General features: G+C 50.1%; 8 protein-coding genes across 8 annotated transcripts; 5 read left to right on the top strand and 3 right to left on the bottom strand.

Annotated features, from left to right (window-relative positions):
* Positions 1-864: 864 nt before the first annotated feature.
* Positions 865-2,796, bottom strand: hsp60 (chaperone ATPase HSP60; the record flags this gene model as incomplete). The annotated part of the gene is made up of 3 exons (XM_040960772.2): positions 865-2,381; positions 2,441-2,582; positions 2,689-2,796. 3 exons carry the CDS (start codon positions 2,794-2,796, stop codon positions 865-867), a joined length of 1,767 nt encoding a protein of 588 aa, XP_040808809.1.
* An 856-nt stretch (positions 2,797-3,652) lies between these two features.
* On the bottom strand, positions 3,653-5,564 carry N7455_000082 (uncharacterized protein; the record flags this gene model as incomplete). The annotated part of the gene is made up of 7 exons (XM_065603717.1): positions 3,653-4,011; positions 4,068-4,187; positions 4,245-4,374; positions 4,420-4,794; positions 4,960-5,019; positions 5,080-5,223; positions 5,298-5,564. The coding sequence occupies 7 exons, from the start codon at positions 5,562-5,564 to the stop codon at positions 3,653-3,655; spliced, it is 1,455 nt and encodes a 484-aa protein (XP_065462208.1).
* Positions 5,565-6,359: 795 nt separating this feature from the next.
* Positions 6,360-7,976, bottom strand: N7455_000081 (uncharacterized protein; the record flags this gene model as incomplete). The annotated part of the gene is made up of 2 exons (XM_040960783.2): positions 6,360-7,537; positions 7,733-7,976. The coding sequence occupies 2 exons, from the start codon at positions 7,974-7,976 to the stop codon at positions 6,360-6,362; spliced, it is 1,422 nt and encodes a 473-aa protein (XP_040808787.2).
* A 594-nt stretch (positions 7,977-8,570) lies between these two features.
* Positions 8,571-8,901, top strand: N7455_000080 (uncharacterized protein; the record flags this gene model as incomplete). The annotated part of the gene is made up of 2 exons (XM_065603716.1): positions 8,571-8,692; positions 8,769-8,901. Coding segments are annotated over 2 exons (255 nt in total), but the record flags the coding sequence as incomplete, so codon positions are not given.
* A 1,150-nt stretch (positions 8,902-10,051) lies between these two features.
* Positions 10,052-10,466, top strand: N7455_000079 (ATP synthase subunit epsilon family protein; the record flags this gene model as incomplete). The annotated part of the gene is made up of 3 exons (XM_040960801.2): positions 10,052-10,163; positions 10,213-10,327; positions 10,392-10,466. The coding sequence occupies exons 1-3, from the start codon at positions 10,132-10,134 to the stop codon at positions 10,464-10,466; spliced, it is 222 nt and encodes a 73-aa protein (XP_040808748.1). The 5' UTR covers positions 10,052-10,131.
* A 99-nt stretch (positions 10,467-10,565) lies between these two features.
* N7455_000078 (uncharacterized protein) lies at positions 10,566-10,833 on the top strand (the record flags this gene model as incomplete). The annotated part of the gene is made up of 2 exons (XM_065603715.1): positions 10,566-10,651; positions 10,725-10,833. The coding sequence occupies 2 exons, from the start codon at positions 10,566-10,568 to the stop codon at positions 10,831-10,833; spliced, it is 195 nt and encodes a 64-aa protein (XP_065462206.1).
* Positions 10,834-10,882: 49 nt separating this feature from the next.
* Positions 10,883-13,547, top strand: N7455_000077 (N-alpha-acetyltransferase 35, NatC auxiliary subunit; the record flags this gene model as incomplete). The annotated part of the gene is made up of 8 exons (XM_040960763.2): positions 10,883-10,976; positions 11,034-11,101; positions 11,174-11,314; positions 11,369-11,590; positions 11,651-12,106; positions 12,159-12,416; positions 12,466-12,564; positions 12,621-13,547. 8 exons carry the CDS (start codon positions 10,883-10,885, stop codon positions 13,545-13,547), a joined length of 2,265 nt encoding a protein of 754 aa, XP_040808792.2.
* Positions 13,548-14,382: 835 nt separating this feature from the next.
* Positions 14,383-16,614, top strand: N7455_000076 (uncharacterized protein; the record flags this gene model as incomplete). Its single annotated transcript, XM_040960759.2, has 5 exons — positions 14,383-15,128; positions 15,181-15,440; positions 15,492-15,626; positions 15,675-15,765; positions 15,825-16,614. The coding sequence occupies 5 exons, from the start codon at positions 14,383-14,385 to the stop codon at positions 16,612-16,614; spliced, it is 2,022 nt and encodes a 673-aa protein (XP_040808790.2).
* Positions 16,615-17,044: the final 430 nt, after the last annotated feature.

Genomic DNA, 17,044 nt, shown 5'->3' with positions numbered 1-17,044 from the left:
GAGGTGCAAAGATGCAAGGAAATGCAGGACCGGAATGCCGGAATGATGGGGTGACACGGGAGGGAAAGGGACTAGAAATAAGCGGAGTAAAGAGCCGTAGAGAGAGAGAAATGAAGAGAGGAAAGAAAAGTACAGGTCCCCAGGTTATTTGCCGTTCCCCACCCGCCTATATATTGGGCTTGGGTGAAATTAATTTAGTACCTACATATATATGTACGATGTCAGTATATTATTTATCCCTGTTAAGGTCATATATGATTGCATATGCCATTCTCCAGTGCCCGTCTAAAATTGTATTCGTCATTTGAGTCTAGACCTTCTCGATAGCTTAACCCGCACAATTAGCCGAGGCGAGTGGCCAATCGGTTGTGCTATAATTTAGATGTGAGCATATGGAATGTTTGTATGGAGTACCCCATGGAGTACCTCTTACCGAGATCATTTCGATATATCTACCGAGTACTCCGTACATTGGAACTCTATAAAGAGGGGACATGGTCGATCCACAAATCTAAAACTAAATTGACAGCTCCGGGGGAGACCCTCAGGAACCTAACCCACACAATCTAAAAAATTAAAAAACAAATAACTCGGTAGGCTGTATCAGATAGGACTTCATTGGAATACATGATATAGTACAGTGGAACGTTTTTTTTTGTCAAGTCCCAGGTAGAGAGAGAGGAGGAGAGAGATCAGAACAAGTCCAAAAGAATACAGGTATGGAAAGAAACATGGGAGAAAAAAAGATAAACACCAAAAAGGGACACAAAGAAAAGACATTACACAAATATCCGTATATCAGAACAGGCTACGATGCAAAGAGAAGCGCTCGAGGTAATTCTTCAGGGGAGGGGGTCAGAGGCTTTAGAACATGCCGCCGCCCATGCCACCCATACCGCCCATACCACCCATGCCACCAGCAGGAGGGGCAGGGCCCTTCTCCTCGGGAGCATCGACAATGGCGACCTCGGTAGTACCGAGGAGGGAGGCGACACCGCTGGCGTCAACCAGAGCGGTGCGGACAACCTTGAGGGGATCAACGATACCGGCGGCGATCATGTCGACGTACTGGCTGGTGGCACTGTCGTATCCGCGGTTGAAGTCCTTGGCGTACTCGTCGGTCAGCTTGCCGACAATGACGGAGCCCTCGAGACCGGCGTTCTCAACAATGGTGCGGGCAGGGCGGCAGATAGCGCTCTTGACGATGCTGACACCGAGCTGCTGATCGAAGTTGGCGGGCTTGACACCACCGAGACCGTTGGCGGAGGCCTTGAGCAGAGCGGTACCACCACCGGGGAGGATACCCTCCTCAACGGCAGCGCGGGTGGCGTTGAGGGCGTCCACAACACGGTCCTTCTTCTCACCGACCTCAACCTCGGAGGAACCACCGACCTTGATGACAGCGACACCACCGGAGAGCTTGGCGAGACGCTCCTGCAGCTTCTCCTTCTCGTACTCGGAGGTAGTGGGGTCAGCCATGACACCGCGGATCTGCTCGCAGCGCTGGGTGATGTTGTCCTTGCTACCCTCGCCGTTGAGGATGATGGTGTCCTCCTTGGTGATGGTGATGGCACCGGTGGAGCCGAGCATCTCGGGGGTGAGCTTCTCGAGCTTGATGTCGAGCTCATCAGTGAAGACAGTACCGTTGGTGAGAACAGCGAGATCACCAAGGATGCTCTTGCGGTTGTCACCGAAGCCGGGGGCCTTGACGGCGGCGACCTGGAGCTGACCACGGAGCTTGTTCAGAATGCAGACGGCGAGAGCCTCACCCTCGATGTCCTCGGCAATGATGACGAGAGGGCGGCGGAGAGTGGTGGAGGCCTCAAGGGCGGGGAGAATGTCCTGGACAGCGGAGATCTTCTTCTCGGAGAGCAGGATCAGGGGCTTCTCGAACTCGACCTTCTGGGACTTGGGGTCGGTGATGAAGTAAGGGGAGGTGTAGCCACGGTCGAAGCGCATACCCTCGGTGACCTCGAGCTCATCATCCAGGGTCTTGCCCTCCTTGACGGTAATGACACCCTCCTTGCCAACACGCTCCATGGCGGTGGAGATGAGCTTGCCGACGTGGGTGTCGCCGTTGGCGGAGATAGTGGCGACCTGGGCGATCTCCTCACCGGTGGTGATGGGGCGGGCGTTGGCTTGGAGGTATTCCACAGCGGCCTCGACGGCAGCCTGGATACCGCGGCGCAGATCCATGGGGTTGCAGCCGGCGGCAACGTTCTTGACGGTCTCGGAGAAGATGGCGCGGGAGAGGACAGTGGCGGTAGTGGTACCGTCACCAGCAACCTCGTTGGTCTTGGAGGCAACATCCTGGATGAGGCGGGCACCGAGGTTCTCGAACTTGTCCTGAAGCTGGATGGCACGAGCGACACTTACACCGTCTGGGGAATGATTAGTCTTTTTGCGAATCACCATGTGTCTGTCTTGAAGGGAATCTTACCCTTGGTGATCTTGGGGGAGCCGTAGGGGGAGTCGATGAGGACATTGCGACCCTTGGGACCGAGTGTGGAAGTGACAGCCTTAGCAAGAGTATCAACACCCTTAAGAAGACTGGCACGGGCTTCGACGCCGAACTTGATCTCCTGGTTGCTGTTAGCAAGGGGAACGATTTAACGCCTCGGAATCGGCGGAAAACGGGGGCAATGGAAGAGCAAGATGATGCTGCAGGTAATTGCCAATCCAACGCACCTTGTGAGCAAAACGCTGCTGCTGGAGGTTCAAAGTCGAGCGACAGAAAGGGGCACGCTTGGAAGCGGCCGAGAGGACGGAGGTCCGGGTAGAGAGAGCGCGCTGCATGGCTAGGAACAACGAGATTAAAAGAATTAAAAGAAGAGAGAAATACAACAACCCAGGAGAAATAAAGGGTGTGGAGGTGGGAAAAAGAAAGAGATGGAGAAAGCTGGGGGAGAGATGAAGCCAAAGTCTCGAAAATTTTCCAGGCGCTTCCTTCATCCCCAGAGCTTGGCGGCAGAAACAGCTAGAACCATCACGTGAGCCGGAAGAGCGGAGTTAAATCGGCTGTCGAAATATTGCAGATCTGGGTATTATAGCATATTATATAGCATTGTCAGGGTATTCCTTTTTATCACAGTTATATTTTGGTTGAGAAAATAAAATAATTTACATTTCAATCAGAAAAAATATATACATATATATTCTGCCTGGCTTGGTGCTAGGTATGATGCTTGGTATGTCGCCGGGTACGGAGTATGCTGCCTCGGTTAGTGCCGTGCCGGGTATCTGGGTATGGGGCTGGGCATGGTACCCAAGTCATACTTCATGAAATGAGGTATGACACTAACGGTTCATGTTGCTTAGTAGTTTAGTTATAAGGCGTGGTAAAAAGAACCACTACTGGAAAGGTAATGCAGTGGGCTAATATTCTATTTGGGTGATTGTTCCTTAGACTGTAGGACTGTGCATACTGTGTATACTCGACACACAAGGGACTTATTTCATTGGTGATTTGATTGACCAACGTGATTTCAGGACAAAGCTTAATTAATATCACGAAGAGCTATGAATGCACGCATTCTCTTGACCGTCGTATTTTATGCAGTTTGAGTCTAAAACCCTATTCAAAATCTCCATTATCATGAAGCTTGATGGGGCTATAGATAGTTTCTATATAATGAGTCTAGAAATTGGTGGCCTAGTTGACCAAAAGAGGCGGGGGCTGCCTGGCCTCTGGGAACGTCGCTTCCCAGGCCGACATTACTTGGAAAATCTTTTCCTTCTCGCCCTTTCGGGACATTATTTCCATCCCAAAAGGCCTTCTGTTGTAAGTAGAGAAGCCGAGTGGGACACTGCCAATGGGATAGCCTGCACACGCCGCAATACAAGGAAGCAGTGTTTCCCCAGATGCCATGATAACATCCACGTTGGATTCCTCCAAACAAAGATTAACAGCATGCCGAACGCTCTGTCGAAGGTGCGCCAATCCACTGTGGTATTTCTCATCGGTCATATTATCGTTCAAGCCATTTTCCAACACTTGCTGGCTGGGTTGGTCTATACCAGTGTATGAAGTGAGTATTTGAAGAACATGAACTTTGAACAATCCATACCTGGTGGAAGCTCTTCAGCTACGTGCTCTTTATTAAACGTCACCAGGTCCTGTAATGTCCGTGATTGAGGATTATTGAATAACCCTAAAAATCTTGAAATGACGAATGCAAGCTGATGTCCTAGAATGGGGTCAATTATTTCTGGAGCCAAGGGTTAGAGGGATCCAAGTAACTTACTTCCAATCTCCCCCATAGTAACAGTTTTGTACTTCTCGGTGATTTCAGGAAGGCTCATGAGGGAGGCGTCGTAGGTGACCTGGGCTCCAAGGGATTCAACTTTCTTGAGAGCCTCCAGCATTTTTAGCTCCTATAGATTGTCAGTTGCTGTCCTCGATAGTGATCGGATACTTACATGTTGTGTATCGAAGGCAGGTGTCTTTTCACAAACAGAGTCGGGAAATTGCCAAGTCTCGTAGTCTAGACAGGAAATGCGAATCCCATTCCAAGACTTGGTGAGATGTGAACCAAAGTCCCGACCTGGTAAGAGAATATCCATCACATCGGCACAATCCTCAGCAGATTTGCCAATTGGACCGGCACTGTCAAAGGCTGCACCTCCAGGCTGTGTGCCTTTCATAATCACGTCACCAACCGTCCCCTTCAAGCTATAGGCCCCAGCTCGAATTGCTGGTTGAACGATTGGCCCATCTGCTTCGGATCTGATCGTCAAAGAGGCAAAGCCAGCTGCGGTTGCAACGGCTGACCCGGAGGATGATCCGGCTGGGGTCTTTGTTCATAAGTCTACTTCAGCCTCGTTCGACTCAGAATAGGTCATTATTCACACTATGGCCCATCCACGTGTCTCCGGGATCGACTCCTCCTTTCACATAAGGCGAATGAGTCTACTCGAAATCGGTCTCCGTCCGAGACTACGATGCTTGTACAATATCACCTGGCCACCAATAGCAGACCAACCACTTGTCACCCCGAATCCCTTGGAATTCCCCCATTCCTAGACCATGTCAATTCCATGATGCCGAGTGGACATATTTCTCGCTATCTGACCACGCACCGAGAGATTTGACTTCCCAATCACGATACATCCAGCCTCTCGAAGAAGTGTTGCGATAGGGGCATCTTCAGCAGCGTTAAGCCCTTTCAAGGCCAATGATCCAGCCGTTGTCTCCAAGTCAAAATTTGGGATGCAAATCAGATCCTGAGTTGTAGAAATTAGGCATCATGGTTTGAACCAAGGTTTGAGTGTCGCTAGAATAAATCATCTCATCTCACCTTCAAAATAATCGGGATTCCACGCAGCTTCGACCTAGGCCCCTTTTGTGCCCTTTCAGTATCCAACTCCCTCCCTTCTTTGAGGGCACGATCCGCAGACGCAGTCGAGATCATTGCATTGAGCATGAGGCCCTGTCTATTATGTCTGGAAATCTGGTCCAAGTATAAACCCACCAGCTCCACACTGGATACCTCTCCCGAGTCCAGTAAATTATGCAGGTCGCTCGCCGTCGCTGTAAGCACGTCGATGGTATGCTTGCGTGTCATTTTGCGGATTACTGTGCCTTGGCCGAAGAATGAGAATCTCGAGGTTATCTAGAGCATGAAAGCTACAATAATGGGAATGGAGAAAGTCCGGAATTTCATGACAGGATTGTTTTCACGGTCCACTCCTTCAGAGCCGCCTCGGACCTACGAAGGGAGAGAAGTGGGGGAGAATGATGGCTCGGCGTAGTCGATTTGATTGCACGTTCGCTTCTTCTGTCATAAATTCAATCCTACCACTATATATCAATAATTTACTGCTTGAAGAGTGACGCTAAAAATGCACCTAAGTCCACATAGAGTAATGGTCACAATGCACGCTCCCTCTAAACGCTCTTACAATCAAAGATCAATCCAGGGATATTGCAATAATTTCCATATCACTTTATTCTGATATCCCTATTGGATTGCAATGCATTAATGAGCAGTCTCTCTATGACCTACGAAATACTTTTAAAAGAAATATTTGTGCGATATGCTCTTATTAAAGTAACTAACTACTGGGCCCCCCGTAGGGGGCCAACGAGCAACGCATGAAAGAGGCGCTGGGGTGCACCTCCGGATAAGACGTGACTCCATATCACGCAAGATCAATTATCCGGAGGTGCACCCGTTGACCAGGGGCTCACCCATCTCCCCCAATCAACCAGCGGGAAAAGCGAAAAACAAAGAAAAGCAAACGCAGAGCAAAGTCAAAAAAAGCAAGAAAAAGCAAAAAACAAAGAAAAGCATTAGGAAGCACCGGGGAAAATCATGGAACAGCATCAGCGGAACCAGGAATCATGACGAACCAGGAAATTAAAATTCCTTGACGTCCTCACCCTCGTACCCAAGGTAGCGCGGTGGCTCGACTCCCGGAAGCTTATCAAACAGTTCACTGTCGGAAAGGAACTGGTTCTCAAAGCCACTGGTCTCCAGGTAGCCGGTCAGAGGGAAAGTGTCTTGACCGATATACTGGTCCGCATATTGCATTTCGGGAGCCATGTCAAACTGCGAATAAGCCACAGTGTTCATTTCATCCAAACCAGACACTCCAGCCGAGACAGGGCTTGGAGCGGCACGGGGAACAGCCCCAGAAGTTGCAGGGGGGAACCGGTTGTCATAGTCAAATGGGCTTGGCCCATTCGAGGGGAATTGGATGGAAGATCCACGGGTTGAGAATGGGGGAGGTGCCTCAGGAGAGAAAGCGGAAGTAGAGTTGGATGGCATGTAAGGGTAGTAAGAGGAACGAATGGGTGCCATGTTGGTCACCACGCGCGGTGGGTTGGTTGGGGTGACAGGCTCGCGGGAAGTTGCAGAGTCACGAAGTTTGGCGTCAAGAAGAGCCATGCGCACGGGATCCACGTGGAGTTTCACAATCTTTGACTTCTTGTTGGCCTGAGACTTCTTGGCGGCTTGAGTAGTTGACTCGCTGCTTTCAGTTGAGTTCTCGTTCTCCTCAGTAGTCTTCTCTTCGGAAGTAGTTGATTCGTCGTCATTCGCACGGTCATCGCCTTCGGTGAAGTCACGAAGCCAATCTGCTCCGACACAGACGAGCTTTTGCGAGTCATCGCTGTCGGTTTCTTCGCGCTTGGTACGCAGCTTAGGGGCAACGAAGACCTTGTCCTTCTTGTTCTTCTTAAACTGCTTCTTCTTGAGGGTGTACACACTGTCTTCGGAATCCTCATCGGATGGATTACGGCGACGGCGTCTTCCATTACGAGTGCTTGGTGCAGCGTCATCCTTTGCAGCAGGCAGCGCTTCTTTCTTGCCGTTTGTGTCGTTCTTGTGATAACCGTTTCCTGCACGCTTCAGTGGAGGCGGGTTGGGCTTATCCTGCTCCTCCCGTTTGGTGCGCAGCTTCGACAAATGCTGGACAATTGCACCCTCCGTGAACTTCGTTCCCATGGTTTCTGCGACCTCCTTCCAAGGAATCTTGACTGTGACCTTATTGCAGGCATACTGGATGGCCAGTAGAAGTCGAATATCGGTGTCCACTGTTTCAGTCAATTGTCAGCATAATTCAATGGCAAGTTTTTCACATGAATGCAAGTCAGTGTGACAACAGTCCATCTATCCATAGATGTTCCTGGATATTGCTGGATTTGACAACACCCCCATGACCTCCCGAAATGAAAAGATGAAACAAGATTGGGAATAAAAGGGAAAGAGAAAAAGAAAAGACCACATACCATCCCAGCGAACGAGTGTACGTTGGCGTCGACTGCTGACTTGCCGCTTGCCCTGGCTCTCTTCCTCCTTGCGGGCAGCCTCTTCCTTCTTGCGGGCGGCCTCTTCCTCCTTGCGAGCCTCTTCAGCCTTGCGGGCCTTTTCAGCCTTGTCCCGTTCGGCGATTTGCTTCCGGAGCTCTTCAAGCTCAGCAAGGTCCGCCTCGTGGTCGCGCTTGCGGCCGGTGGCTTTCTTCTTTGTCGGCATGTTGGAGGGGCGCTCCCGTTAGATCCTGTGTGTGATCATATCATTAGCAATTGTGTTCATAACAAACAAAATGAACCCAGGATGTTTGGATGGATGGGGCGTGAGGCGGGTGACTGGACATGATCAATGTGTTCCGCATTGCTGCAAAACTCTGAAACAGAAATGAGAAAAGGTATTTGCGAATGCCTTTTCTACAGACAGGAGATGCATCGCAACAAATAATCGTGATGGACCAAGCCTAAGGAGCACACAATATCCGCAATCTGGAATCTCTTTGAAGTATGCAGTTGGCTGGAGTTTCGCACCGGTCGCTGTCCAAACAAGGTATGTTCAGACAAAATGCAGATAGCAACAAGGCTAACCATGAGTACAGGCTCTTAGGGCATTTCCCCAAGAAGCTGTTGAGATTGCCCATGCCCACAGCAACCGGTGTCCATGCTCCAATAATGTATGGTGCAATGTTGACATCCAGTACCATGAAAGGCATCAAACCATCATTGGTCTGATAGAAGGACCCCGCATCGCAAGGTTCTCAGCATGATGGACTTGTGCCACAGTTGCCAAGAAGCCATGCAATTGGGATGAGCCTGGCAGATGTTGGACGTTGATGTGCAGACCCAATCCTCGACAAGGTTCACTAGGTGCCACAGCAACCCAGATACCCCAAGCGTTGGATGGAAGTGCGGGGTCCCAACTATCACGCCACAGGACCTCTTGTTGGTGATGCACAGATGCAGGGGCCTCATGGTGGGGAGTGGGGATGTGTCAGGGGAACCTATGAACCATCACCAGCGCAATGCTGGGTTACTCACCTGGTGGATATGATAAAAAGGCACTGTCGATTCGAGATGCTTTGGTATCGAAGCACAGCAAGATGGTGAATGGTGTGGATGATGAAAGATGGATGGAGGTTGATGAGACTGAAAGGTAAGTAAGAGAAGTGGTGACCGAAGGAAGTGGTGGAGGATGGCAAATCTCCCTGAGCAACGGACTGCGTTGAATGCTTTTCCGGATCTGCCTTGGGGTGCTTGTTTGATACTTGCTGTCGAAGTCGATCTCACGTATTGTATGCGTGACAGATCGGACGAATGTATACCCCGCACTACAAACAGGCAGATTCGATCTTTCCTCATGCACAGCAAACCCTGCTGGTTGGAGCCTACGTTTCTGTTTACATGTGCTGACAAGGCATCTGATCTAGTAATCGAGGCAGCTGGAGACGCACTCGGTTTACAAAAGTTGTATTCTATACGGCGACGATACGTGTTATGCTGCTCTTGTGATGAACGATCTATATAACTTCGCCGCAACGCTTCTACGCCCCACCAGCCTCGAAAAACGAAATGAAAATCACGGAATGCAATCATTGACATGCCAATGGCACATACCAATTGCAATTTTACTAATTTAACTTGTGGGGCTGCAGAGCGTAGGGTGTCACATTGTATGGTGTTCCTTGTATAAGGGGTGTTGTCAAACATAACGAACGATCTATATAACTTCGCGGCGGCGCTTGTGCACTCCACCCGCCTCGAAATAACGAATGAAACCCACGGAATGCGGTTGCGGGTGACCGAATGGCCCATGGAGACTACAATCTAATCAATTGAGCATTGTTGAGCTAATGGAGATATAGTGTCGCGTTGCGTAGTATTCTTCGTATTAGGGTGTTGTCAAATTTGACGAACAATCTACAAAACTTTGCGGCGGCGCTTGGACACCCCGCCAAGCTCGAAGAGATAAATAAAACCTAGAGAATAAAGTGAACAAGGACGCAATGACACATAGTAAGTAAAGCTTTATGAATTAAAAGTCGTGGGTATGGAGAGCATAGTGTGGTCGCGTTGTATACTGTTCCTCGCACGTGGTCAAAATAGACGCTGGTCACGTGAATACAAACGCAATACGCGCTTATCAATCTATGTCGGATCAACATTTACCCTCGTTCAAACCTTCTTCCGATGTCACGTGCCATCCAGGCACCGAATATTCAAACCGAGCAAATCCACACCGCTGTGGTAATCACCGCCTTCCCAACATAGACTCCTCTACACGTGATCCTGACATCCCGATCCTCCGAAGTCGAACGCTTCCAAACTCACCCGAACCGTTTTCACCCCTTCAATCGAACCATACCTCCCACATTCTCTTCAAAATGACTGCTGCCTGGAAAGCCGCCGGTTTGACGTACGAATTCACGAATTGTCTTTAAAGTCAATGCTAACCCCGACCCCAGCTACAACCGCTACCTGGCCATCGCCGCCCGCACGGTGCGCCGTTCCTTGAAGGAAGGCCCTCGCCTCGCCTCTGAGCGCCGCGGCCAGATGGACCTCCGTTTTGCCAAGTGGGAGGTTAGTGAACTTCCCGAGCTCTGTGCTGCAGAATTTTGACTGATGACAATGTTACGACAAACAGAACGGCAAGCAGGGTGATGTCAAGTCCCTTGCCCAGGCCAACAACGAGGCCCTCGCCAAGGCTGCTGAGAAATAAGCCTACTTCACCCATCACCTGAGAGAATCGAGCTTGGAGATATGCAGGGCCCGAGTGTGACGGACTGGAGCGAGTTTTTGGTCCGGGGGAGGCATTGAAATGTACATGTGTAGCAATACCGGCCTGTCTGGTTGGGCAGAGCTTAGAAATCGCACTCGTCTTTGTTTTCACACCATGCTTAAGCTGTTAATTAAAACTGCCGTAAGAATTCTTATACTGCCCGGGCGTGGCCGGTCAGATGTTGCACGTCACCTCTAGGTCCCGGTTTGCCAACTTCCCGACTCGCTTTTTCCTCCGCTCACATCCCCGCCTCCCCCTCGATTCGTCGATTTCTCAGAACACGTCCGACGGCACGATACTTGTTTGAACACCTGTAATAAAAACAGCACTGTGGGAAGAACGTGTGATTCTTCGTGATGCTGCCGAATAATGAAGTTCGCGTTCCCCGTCCGCGGTTTGCGCAGTCCGCACCCCGCGACATTACCGCTGAATTTACAAAGGCCGCTTCCAGTAAGCATATTGCCCCAGCAGCTTTGATCCAGTGTCTAACTATTTTTTCCCTTGCAGAACTAAATACAGGGCAGCTCGTGAAAGATGAGACGTTCACCCTGTTCGAGGCTGTGGGCGCATTGGAGGTGCGTCGGCTTCCTCACCTGATGTGAAACGTGCAACGAGAATTGCAGCTGACGACGATCGAATCCGCACAGATTATGGACTCGAAGATGGATAGCGGCTACATAGCCCCCGGAGAAAATCTTGCGCAGGCGCTAGAAGACGACTACGACGTACGGCGGCCGTTGACACCGGAGGAAGTCGTTGGCTTGATGGACCAGTTGCTGTGCCACGAGGTGGGAGATAATATCGCATATATGGGGACACGCAGGTTGCTGATTTAATCGCAGGTGGCGTGGCATAAAGGACATCCTCTATCGCAGACGCTCTTCACGTCAATCTATCTCGATAAATTATTGTGGCCGGTGCCGAGGACTATGGACGACGCTCGTTTTGACCGAGTACCAAGTGATTCCCCTTTGGTCAACCTTGTCTTGAGAGCTTATTGTCTGGCACTGGTCAAAGCTTGTGATTTTGTGCATCTCCGAGTGGCCACTGAATATTATTATGAGGTTAGTGGGCTGGCCCCCGAACTAGTTCTTTGACTGTCGCTAATACCATCTGCCAACTAGGAGGAGGATTTTGTCAGCCAATTATACAACCGCAATCTTCTGTCTGCCTTCGATATATCCCACTTCCACCGTCTGCTGGACCAGGCGGTTTCTTGGGTTGCGGAGCAGACCGATATTGACCAGAAGCTGAAAGATGCCATCCATTGCAGACTAGTGTTTCGGCATGAGTTTTTGTCCGCGCTACAACAGGACGTTGAAGTTCTTGAAACCAGATCTGCGGAAAACTTCACCTCATGTATAGCTCAACTTCGACCTCTGACAGAGACAGTCGCACTAGGAAAGCCTGTGCCAGACGCCTTCAGTTTGAAGATTCAGCGCAAGCTGGCTAGCACAGTGCCGCCTCGTCCGATGGTTAATATTACCTCCGATGATGCGCTGGCACACCTGAAACGACTGTGCCAAGATGCGATAGACATGCAGCAGATGCTTGATTACACTGGTCCCAGCAATTTCAAGGTATATATACCCTTGAACTCGAGTCCAGTTTTGGTTCTAATTTGTATTACAGACTGCTATATGGACTTTGCTTTCTCGAAAACCACAACCGTCAATTTATATTCGTTGCCTTCTCCAAGCATTGATTGTCAGCAACATGACGATCCTTGGTGCCGTACCAGTCAAGGAGTTTTTATACGATGAACTCGCGGAACTCGTCTTACCTGCCAATATTTTGCTCGAGTCTAACACTGATGAAGTTGAAGTGCCGTCCGATCCTCGGTTCCAGATTGCCCAGAAGATGGATGGTTTCATGAAGCGATTCGTCCAGGTTAGTGAACATATAGATCATGACGCGTCTCAATTGCTAACTTTCACAGCCGTTTGTTGATACTGTGCGATGTGCCTGTCTGAACAGGTGTCGGATGCGCCGAACGCTCTGCCATACCCTCGTCGATTGGGACAATCTGCAGATGGAGGTCAGTCTTGCCCTGTCTCTATTTGTTATTTGAGTGTTTGTGCTGATTCAACGCAGGCAGAAGAAATTGACCTCGAGCTCCGCACTTTGAGTGCGGAACCGCCTCTGCAATTCCAAGGCGGCGAACCGACCTGGTCCTTCCCACTTAGTAGCTGGGCCTATCACCAAAAGCTCGTCCAGTTCCGACTCATTCTCCAGATGGGCTTTGAGCTGTCGATCTACTCTCCGGAAGAATTACCGGGCATGTACTGGTATTTGTCTCATATTTGTTCTACACATCTCGGCCACATTGATCGCATTCGCACGTTTACCGTGGCTGCACGAAAACGCGACTTGATGTCTACTGGCGACCGCTCTGGAAGCTCCTCTCAAAAGGCATCTGCGTTCCACCGATCATTCCACGCTCTGGAGAGGTTGACCACACATATTATTGCGGTGGATGCCTTTGCGATCGCTCTACATGCGTTGTACGTTGTACTGGCCCGGCACAACGTGCTCCCGTCTGCCTCGTCTCCCCAGGCATATTCTACTGATCGACTCCGCTACGAAATTCGCATGAAGCCGTTTATCCCTATCACATTGCCAGAGTTGGTCCCGTACGAGGAATACCAGCGCGAGGCAGGTCTCGAGGGTGATTCCGACGCTACCATTTTGGAGCGTGCCGCGAAGGCCATTACAGAAGCACGCAAGGCATGGGAGGCGACCCTTGCCAATGGGGCATTCATTGATGACCCGTCCGCACCAAACCAACCGCTACCTTCGGCCATTGAAGAGGACTGGAAGCGCGATGTGAAAAATATCATGCGCGCCTGCATTGGAACCAGCCTTGCTATCGAGGCGGTCAAGAAGGCTCTCTCCACGGCATCTCCTACCGACGACCAGTCTCTCAACTTGGAAGTGATTGTTCCTGAGGTTGGATCTAAGTCTCGTTGGCATGACTGGTGGGTAGTACCGCAGGTGTCCGAGAAGAAGTCCACGGTGTGAAAGATATGATATTATCTGACACAGAGCTATACGTGTGTCTGAATTCCTTCAGTAACTATTGATGTATGAGTGATACCTTTTATGCTAGTTATGGAAATGATCATGACTTTATATGACCGCGGGGCTCTCTGTGTAGAATATATAGAGCCAATTCGTGCTGTATGCTTGTATATATATAATAAATATGTATATCTACATATCTACATATATATTAATCTTCAAGCAAGTCAATCACAAGTATATATATATATATATATATATAAAAAAAATAAAAGGTCGATCAAGTCCACCCAAACCCACCAAATCAGGAATCAGGTCCATCACAGGCGAACGGGAACATCCGTTATGAAATCATCTGCCACCTGGGCAACTTCACAATTTACACTCTTTTTTTTCCCACTTTAACCTTCCAAAGGTTCTTCTAATCACAAAATAAATACCTTGGCATCCTGTTTAGGACAGAAGCTTGAGCCTTTTTCCAACTCGTCACATCTTATCAAACTTCCCCCTCGGCTCTTCTTCTCAAAGTTTCTCTCTGTTTATTCGCAGGACAATCCGGGGCAGCTCACGGACCTCCGACGATAGACACCGTTGGACGCATCTATCGCTTCCAGGGCTAGACCTTTGTACCCATTTCCTTATTGGCGTTATTCCGACTGGTCAGCACCAGTGAGAGCTGTCCATTTTCAGCCTTGACACTCGATCTACGTCTTCCTATGCCGCTCCCTCTTATTACCCGCTCGCCGCAGGCAGCCTCCCCTATCATTTCTCTGCTGTCGATCACAGGGATCCAGCTGTGAAGAAAAGAGAGAGAGAGAGTCAGAAATTTCACATTATGCCAACTTACCCTATCCGTCGCCGCCCGCGCGAATGCAAAACCTGCCTACCTTGTCGAGCGAGCAAAGTCCGCTGCGATCGCAACGTCCCCTGCGGCAATTGCACTAAACGAAACTTCACCTGCTCCTACGGTCGTCCATCCTCTGCGAAACAACCCATTCCTACTACCGTCGTCACGGCCTCCTCCACCCCATTACAGCAACCCACCTTTGTCTCCCCCACGATCCCCCCATATACCAGCTCAGCTCCCACAATCGATGGCTCATATGCAACCGATCATCCCTCGAGCGCCAGCGCCGATCCGGATTTACCGGATGTAATTGATATTTCCCAGGCGGAATGGGATGAAATCAACAACAAGATGGTCGCAATGGAACAGATCCTCGGCAGTCTGCACTCGCTCTTCCAGACACATTCAACTCGCAAACCGCCAGAACCAGAACCAGAACCAGAACCCATTGAACGAAAAGCTTCCACCCGGTCGGAAGGTGTCTACGGGTCGAATGTCTTGAAGACAGGCGCGGTCCATCTCGGGTCGCGGTCGGCCCTGGTTGATATCCTAGATAAATCGAAGAGGTCGGAGGACACAGCGCAGGCGCTGCCTCAGGATGATCTCCTTGCTGAACTTGCTTTGGGAAATGAGTCGGCTGCATATCCCTTTGTGGATTTGTGGTCCTCTGACCCATTCACATTCAATATCGCGGGGGTTTGTGCGGTTCTTCCGGAAGACGGACGGTGCTTGGAGTGAGTGGGAGATTTCCGGTGTTCTGCGATGCATGCTAATTCCAATTGTCAGATTCCTGGCGTTTTACCAGGATATAGGATCAGTTTTATACCCAGTCCTTTCGGACATCCCACAATTAGAACGACAAACCAAACGACTGCTCGATAATCGACGACGAGCGGGAGGTCTTTATAAAGCCGATGCCAACGGATTAGTGAAACCGTTCGGCATGCCGTTGGCTTTTCTCAGTCTGCTTTTTGCGGTTCTTGCGTCGGGTTGCCAGTTGTCTGACATCCCGGAAACCGACCGTGAGTTGACCTCATGGGTATACGGTGCGTCGCATTCTAGTAAGGTCGGGGGGTGATGTACTGACTTTTCTCCAGTTTCCTGTGCGTATCAATGTCTTCGGATGTTGAACTATGTATCGCAACCCACTGTAGAAGTAATTCAGATTCTTCTTATCATTAGCAATGTACTTTCATACAATATGAATGCAGGTGCCTCATATACTTTGCTTGGTACGTGTTGAGTGTGTCCAATGAGATGGTCGAGCTAACCGATATCAGGTATGACGGAGCGAATGTGTCTGGTTCTCGGGCTCCATGTTGAGTCGTCTGGGTTCTCACTTGCAGAACAGGAAGTGCGAAGGCGTGTCTGGTAGGTATCCTTTTTTTCCCCCTTTCTCTTTTGCTTGATCTTAAGCTCACATTTTTCAGGTGGACAATGGCCTTCCAGAACAGCCATTTCTCACTTGCCTATGACCGACCATCCATCACTATGGTCAGCCAACCCGAAATTCCATTCGACCCCAAATCAATGCCGGGCCATCGCTCATACTTTGAGACTCTCTGTCGTATTGTATCCTTGGCATTGGAAGTCCTGCGGTCGCGCATGTATCCCGGATCGTCTCAGACACATATCCACGAGATCCGTGAGTATAAACAACAGATCCACCGCATGCTCGCTGAAGCGACTCCTCATCTACGGTATCGAGACAACTGTCGGTCCCTAGCCGAGCATATTGAGCGTACCGAATTGCGCCTGCACTCCTCGTATCTTCTCTCTGTGTTATGTCGTGTCTCGCTCGACCCACATTCCCATTTGGAGCCACCGCGTCGCGCCATGATCCGCGAAGACTGTATCGGCAGCTTGATCAACACAATCGATGCATTTGTCGAATTGCACGAGATCAATTCCCACTGCTCACGGTCCTGGATCAGTCTGCAGCGAAGCATTGCATCGGCATTTTTGCTTGTCGCAAATGACGACAGTCCCCACACCTGGCAGCTGATCGATAGGCTGGAGATGGTTCTGGCGGACCATGTCTATGCCGACGGTGACCTGGACCATGACAACCGCACCGACTCTGCCAAACATCTGTCTTCGTCCCTCCGTGCTCTGCGTGAGATCCGCGAGGCCTTCAGCGCTCGCACGGGTAGTTCGGTAGGACAACCATCGAACACAACATATTCCCCCCCTTGTGTTACCTTCTCCTCCCTCTCTTGAGCCTAGCCCCAACATGCCATCTACCACCAATGCAGGTGTGCAGCCGATGGAAGGTGTGAGCATGCGGAATATCCTTGGCCGTGTTTCGGATGTGATGTTGTTCCCCAACATGAGTGGGGACCACCCCGTAGTGTAACCCTTGACCTACTCTTGTTTTGTTTCCCAGTGCTGGCGTTTGAGGAACATGGGAGATCGGGGATATTTTCCTATGAGGTTAGCATCTTCTCCGCTATATACATACCCCCCTTTCCCCCAAACCCCGTGGGGAAGGATGATATTGCCAATATATGAATCCCTCCAACATATAAGGGAGGTCCTGAATATTTGCACTGAGTCTTGTTAGGAGTAGAAAGTCGAAAGTAAAAAGTCAAAAAGTCGAAACTCGATAGAATTCGGCAGATCTTCTTAGATGCCCCCCTAGTCCGAATGC

The sequence above is a fragment of the Penicillium solitum genome, assembly GCF_028829755.1.
Source record: "Penicillium solitum strain IBT 25940 chromosome Unknown utg000001l_segment0_segment0, whole genome shotgun sequence".
Taxonomy (NCBI): Eukaryota; Fungi; Ascomycota; class Eurotiomycetes; order Eurotiales; family Aspergillaceae; genus Penicillium; species Penicillium solitum.
This window is presented reverse-complemented; position numbering and strand designations above follow the sequence as displayed.